General features: G+C 30.2%; 2 protein-coding genes across 2 annotated transcripts in view; both read left to right on the forward strand.

Moving 5' to 3' along the window:
- Positions 1 to 6,982, forward strand: part of LOC111613860 (patched domain-containing protein 3-like) — a 41,918-nt gene that overhangs the window by 24,000 nt on the left and 10,936 nt on the right. Inside the window, exons 4-5 of the mRNA XM_023355212.1 lie at positions 2,785 to 3,114; positions 3,620 to 5,103. Of these exons, the coding sequence (XP_023210980.1) occupies positions 2,785 to 3,114; positions 3,620 to 5,103 (1,814 nt within the window). The remainder of the gene's footprint in view (positions 1 to 2,784; positions 3,115 to 3,619; positions 5,104 to 6,982) is intronic.
- LOC111613861 lies at positions 3,487 to 5,532 on the forward strand. Its single transcript, XM_023355213.1, has one exon. The coding sequence runs from the start codon at positions 3,631 to 3,633 to the stop codon at positions 5,257 to 5,259; it is 1,629 nt and encodes a 542-aa protein (XP_023210981.1). The 5' UTR covers positions 3,487 to 3,630; the 3' UTR covers positions 5,260 to 5,532.

The raw sequence follows: 6,982 nt of genomic DNA on the forward strand, positions 1-6,982 counted from the left end.
GTCGTGTTTTAATTTATTCAGATAATAGAACAAGCAAAAAAAATTGCAAATATATATTAATAATTCTCAACCACATCGGATATTAGTACAAATTGTAAAATTATTATCTATATTACAATTAAATTTTCTGCAATGTAAAAACCATGCTGATTCCGTTCTTCTCAGTCTAATGGCTGCCTCATGTTCCTTTACTCTCAACTCCAATCTTCTTCCGGTTTCTCCAATGTAATAATTTGGGCTTCCACATGTACATGACATCCTATATACGACACCGGCGATTTTAAATTGGTCTCTGGGCGAATTTTCACTGTTTATTATGCTGATAATGTTTGACATCTTATTCTTTTGGCTCGCAACTATGCATACAGAAAATTTTTTAAATATTGGTTTATATTTTTCAAAAACTTTAGTAACATAAGGAAACTTTACATAAGAAATATCTTCTATGCTGTTTTTAACATTAAATCTACGTTTTAAATATAAATTGTACCACTTACAGAGAATATGCTTCGGATAATCATTTAACTGAAATTTTTTAAACAATTGTTTTACTTCGATGTCTATGTTTTCTTGCTGAGTTGTTCGATTTAGTATCTTTCTCAATTCCATATTAAAGACATTCTTTTTATTTTCTAAAGGACAGTAAGATTTAAAGTTAATAGTTTTACCATNATGTACATGTGGAAGCCCAAATTATTACATTGGAGAAACCGGAAGAAGATTGGAGTTGAGAGTAAAGGAACATGAGGCAGCCATTAGACTGAGAAGAACGGAATCAGCATGGTTTTTACATTGCAGAAAATTTAATTGTAATATAAATATAAAAAATACTAAAATTTTGTATAGAATAGAAAATAACTTAGAAAGAAAAATTGTAGAACATTTCTGTATCGCCGAACATGTAAATTTACTTAATTTGAATGCTGGAATGATTGTTGATGCATGCTGGGAACGGCTGTTGGGTATAAAACGTAACCAACGAATAACATCCTGATGTATCCACTGAGGAGGCCTAGATGGCGAAATGCATATGGATAAAATTAATAAAATAATGATTGTTCCTTGCTACTTGTTTGTCTTGTTTTGGCTCATAGAATCCTCGAAGTCGGAAATAGAAACAGTATAATTTTTACTTGTTTTTTAACTAAAAATTTTTTATTTTTAGTGTGTTAATATTACCACCGATCCCATTGGTTTTAATAATTGAATTTATATTTAAAATTATTATCGCAAATTAATTTTATATGAAGCAATGAATTGAACTGTAAAGTTTTCTAAATATGAAAATATTTTCTTAAATGAATTGAACAGTTTCTTAAATATTATAATTATTTATAATCTTAATTTACTCAAAAAATTTCTGATCTGAAAATAATTTATATCCTGAAAATTTCATTTTAAATTATTACGTGCGGAAATGTCTTGCTTTAGATAAACTGAAGGAAAAAGTGGAAACACTTCAATAAACTGTAACATAAAATTAAAAACTTTTCAAAATAATTTCAGTGTTATATTATTTCAAATTGTACCCGAATATTAAGACAAATATCCATCAAGAAAATAATTAATTCTAGTATTGATAATAAAACTATTACTCGAAAAATTATTTGTAATTTTAATTTATTCGACAGTAATTTACTCGAAAAATTAATTTTGTGATCAGTGCTACTCAAACCACTACTACTTATGTACTGTAAAGTACAATAAAGTGCAGGGAGCAAATAAAGATAGTGCCTGATGACAGACTTGACCAACTTAATGAATGACGGAGCGTATGTGATACTTATGAATCAATTTTTTGAATGCTTTGTAGATGTCGCTATCCTTAATTAAGAAGGATATGAAGTTCACAAGGCCAATTAACACACCTGTGGTTATGAGCAAGGGCAAGCTCATGCCTAGCATTCTTGGTCATTGGACACCCCATCACGGCAATTTGACATCGTGCCCATTAAGGCAAAAATGAAAGAGACGCCTGCACTGGTTTGACCACATCCAATGATCAGCCTTGGATACAGTGGCCAACATTGTCTACCACCTAGAAGTCAACGGCCGACGGCCATGCATAAGACCGAAATAACGATGGCAAGATGCTATCAACGCAGACCTAAGGGCTCTGCACCTGAACCCAGAGGCTGCACTTGATCAAACAAAGTGGCATTCGAAGATCCGAACAGTAGACCGTTTATATGTGGGACAACGTTAAGATAAAGTAGAAGTAGAAGAAGAAGAATGTGTGAGGAGGAGGCATGATTTTGTTCACCCCGTTTGAATCTTTAATAACTCCCGTGCTTTTTGTCGAAAATTTCTGGAATTTCTCAGGGAGGTTTGATTATTACAAAGATCGAGGATATTAACTATTAAAGTTTAATAACTTTGATAGTTAAAGGTCTAGGGGTGGGAAGTAATAGGGATCGTGTATATCTTCGGTATGGTCAAACTTAATGATTTCACACATTATTAGTATTTACAAATTTTTATAAAACTCATTCCTACCCTTAAAGTTAAGCACTTTGCCATTTTATAATAGTTAAAAATATAAAAAGTTTTAAAATAAAATATAATAACAGATGGCCTCGCCAAAAATTTAAATGTTACGAGGAAAGTTGAGTAACTCGTTGCTGATTTATTTTTTTACGAGTAATTTAGTGTATTTTCTATATGATAATTATATGATAATCAACTGTCTCCTATTAGTTTGTTTATATTTTTATACTTTGATTGTTGAATTCTGAAATTTTGTATATATTTTAGTAAAAAATTTAATTAAGTTTGTTTTTGAAGGTATCGGGATGGACGATTCTTTCGTATTGTTGGCTGCGTGGAGAAGAACGAATAAGAAACACAGCGTCCAGCAAAGAATGAGTGAAACCTTTTCTGATGTCTGTATTTCCATAACGATAACCTCATTAACCAATTTTATATCATTCATTTTAGGAGTAATAACTCCTTATAGAAATATTCGTATCTTCAGTATATACAGCGCCATATCCGTGTTATTCGACTATATTTATCAAATATTTTTCTTTGGTGCGGTGATGGCAATCGATGGATACAGAGAAAAACATAACTTTCACTCCGTATTTTTATATCACGTTCCAGAAGATGTGACAGGTATGAATTTAACTTTTTATGTTGTTTTTATTAATAATTAGGCTATAATCGAAAAGTGTTGAATGGACCGTTTATTTTGAAAGTGGTGTAAGTCCATTTTTGAGAAAAATGAGCTATCACGTAATTCATGCTTAATTTAATGTAAACTTTTTATATATAATTAGTTCGTGTTTAATTTCTCAAAAAAATCCCATGTTTTGTACAACTTAAAATCGGTCGGTAAATGAATTAGCATAACCGTCGATTATGAAAGTGGTGTAAGTCCAATTGACAGAGGTAGGTAGCATAGCAGATGGATGCCGATCAGTAATTTGTTATTTTTCATTTATTTTATATTATGTGTCAACAGTTGCTAATTTAGGTTAGTTATTCTATTTTTCTGTTAAAATGGCTAAGTTCATATTAACATCAGATAGTGATATAGGTAAGAACAAATGGTAAACCGCTATTATCTTATAACAATTGAAAATATTTATTTTATTTCATTATAAATAAATTTACACAGACATAAAGCCCATGAATATAAACAGAAGAATAATGTTAGATTCAGAGGATGAAAATAATTCCGCTAAGAAGAATAAATTAACGAATCGAAAAAAGAGAAGAAGAATTATAGAGGTAGAATCTTCATCAGATGAAGATATTGTTATTGAGAACTTGGATTATGCGAAACAAAACAAAGAAAAATATTTGCAACAAATAAACAAAATTAAGCGAAATAATGGACAAAAATACTATACAAAAAGAGGAAAATTCATTCCTGCAAAACAATTTGAATCCAAAAATTGTAATTGCTCGCAGAAATGTATAGAACGTATTAATGAAGCACAACGTATGGAAATTTTTGATAAGTTCTGGAATATAGGTGATTTTAATAAACAAAATGTATTTTTATATGGTAGTGTTCAACGAAAATCTGTAAATAGAAGACGGCCTAGAAATAATTCGGGCACTAAAAGAGCATATGCTTATAAATTTTACCTAGTCACTTCTGGTGGAAACATTTTAGTATGTAAGAAGTGTTTCATTAATACTTTCCAAATATCTACTGGACGAATTGATCGTATCCTAAAATCGCATGAGAACATTCCGAATGACATGCGTGGAAAAATGGATGGCTCTTGCAGAAGAACTAGTGAGCTACTGACGAATACAGTGATAGACCACATAAAAAGCTTTCCGGCATTTGAAAGTCATTACACACGATCGCAAAATCCAGAACGAATGTTTTTAAATCCGGAATTAAATATAAGAAAAATGTATAGTTTATATTTGGAAAAATGCAAGGAAAACAACTTGAGCTCAGTTAATGAATGGACATACAGGAAAATCTTTAAACGAGATTTTAAGTTACGCTTCCATTTGCCACGTAAAGATACCTGTGCGAAATGCGATTTCCTAAACATGAAAATTAAGACTATAACTGATGACGACGAAAAAACGATTCTTGTAGAAAGACATGATATTCACTTGCAAAATGCTGAATTATCAAGAAAAGCATTACAAGAGGATAAAATTCTAGCATCGGGAAATCCTGATAAATACTTTGCTTTCACTTTTGATTTACAAAAAGCCTTACCATACCCGAAATTGTCTGTCTCAATCGCATATTACAAACGAAATATGTACGTCTTAAACGAGGGTTTTCACAATTTACACAATAATAACGTTAATATGTATGTGTGGGACGAAACCATTGCGTCTAGGGGATCGCAAGAGGTGGCTTCATGCTGTTTGAAGCACTTAGAAAATGTAACGACCCAAAGCCATGTTATTGCCTACAGTGACATGTGTACTGGGCAAAATCGAAATTTACAAATGGCATTGATGTGGTTGAAGGTTGTCCAGTCGAAAAACAACATTGAGATAATTGACCACAAATTTTTACTCTCGGGGCATTCATACCTTCCGAACGATGCAGATTTTGGCATCATAGAAATGGCATTGAGAAAAATGAATTTTGTGTACACTCCACAAGATTACTATAATGTAATAGCGCAATGTAGAAAACAGGATAAATTCATTTTACATGAAATGAAACGGGAGAATTTCATTTCAACAAAAAATCTCCAAAATGCAATTAAAAAACAGATAAAAAAAATACTAATGGGGAACAGGTCAATTGGTTGCAAATATGTTGGTTGAGGTTTCTCAAAAGTGCACCATATACCATTTTTTATAAAACACCGATGAAGGACGCAGAATTTAAAATTATCAATTTATTACCTCTACGTCCTGGAAGACCTTTAAATTTTGAAAAAATAGCCCTGGAGCCTTTGTACCAAAATGCCAGACCTATTACGTACGAAAAATATAAAGACATGAAGCAGCTACTACCCTATATACCTCCGGTGCATCATGCATATTTTGAAACACTACCACATGCAGAGAATAAGTAAATTCTTGTAATCAGTATCTATCAGTATCTTGTAATTATGACAATGTAATTATCGTCTAAAATAAAATGTTATGTGTTGTTATGCGTATTTGTAAACAAAATTATATTAAAATGAAGTATATTTTAAGCGATATTTGATTTTTCAAAATTGAAATTAAACGATTTTTACAATTGTCTAATTTTGAAAGTGGTGTAAGTCCATTTACAGCACATAAATATGTGTTATCGTAGTCTAATTCGCCAAAAACAAATCTATATAATTAAATTAAATGTTGATAAAACAATAGAAACAATGCCAGACCTCATATAATTTGCCTGTATTTTTAAATCAACAAATATATTAACCTTTCATTTTTTCGAAACAACAGAAAATGGACTTACACCACTTTCAAAATAAACGGTCCATATATTGAATTCACATAAATGCCACCATTTGTTTAATTTTGATTTATGTTCCAAATTTTTAAAATTTAATGCATCTAAAAAAATGTTTGATTCTAAGCATTCTGTTTTTGGAATACAATTTGTTTAAAAACCTGAAGCAGACCTTGGGTAAGATTGAAAGCATTAGTTCAAAATTGTTTTAAATGCTATGTTACAGGAATTAAAGGTTTAGTAATGGTGTTCAAGAATGAGCAGTAACACAGTAGCATTTTGATAATTACAGAGATCAAGCAGAGTATTAAAATTCCTTGAGAAGTCAGATCACAGAATCACTTGGTCTCTGTATTACTGTAATGCAATTAGGATTTCTAACAGCAAGCAAGACCACAGTTTTTGGTACTCAAACTGTATTATTCATTGTCATGCAAGCTCATAATAAATTGCATTACAGATGTATTCAATATTCATGTGTTCTCAGAAAAAACAAACTTTTTAGAATGAATATTTCTCAATTCTTGTGTTTGAATATTCACATCTTTAGTTTTAATCTTTAGGTTTAATCCAAAGTGATTCACTTTGGATTAAACCTAGTAATAAAATGTTTCTAAGTAGGTAAAAATGATTTATTATTAAAAAAATTTTTAAAAATCTATATTATGACATTTATCTATAATATTTTAAAGATAAAACACAAAAAACTGAAACACATTCAAAATGGAAACATGTCAGAAATTAAATAAATTTGGTTAGGTGGAATTCTGATTTACAAAGGTTTTACTGTGTAACTATTTGTAATATAGTAAGACAATAAAAATATCTATATTACAAATATGAATCTTATAGGACACATTACTTCAATGTATGTTTGTAGAACATGCTATTTAAAGTATTTCCAATCAATTTAATAATTAATAACTAAGAAATGGCTGAATTACTGCCATAGAGAGTACAGGATATCAAAAATTACTTTCACAATAGCAGAAAAATCACTTTCTTACTATATTGTCATGTTACATCTGTTTAAACATAAAATATCATAAATTCATTTAGTACATTATAGTTAAAATCGTTTAAAAAAGATACATA

This window comes from Centruroides sculpturatus, unplaced genomic scaffold (genome assembly GCF_000671375.1).
Source record: "Centruroides sculpturatus isolate CEXI.00-Female unplaced genomic scaffold, Cexi_2.0 scaffold1957, whole genome shotgun sequence".
NCBI classification, from domain to species: Eukaryota; Metazoa; Arthropoda; class Arachnida; order Scorpiones; family Buthidae; genus Centruroides; species Centruroides sculpturatus.

Coding starts and splice junctions, on each gene's coding strand:
- LOC111613861 (XM_023355213.1), top strand. CDS start 3,631: ATGAATATAAACAGAAGAATAATGTTAGATTCAGAGGATGAAAATAAT.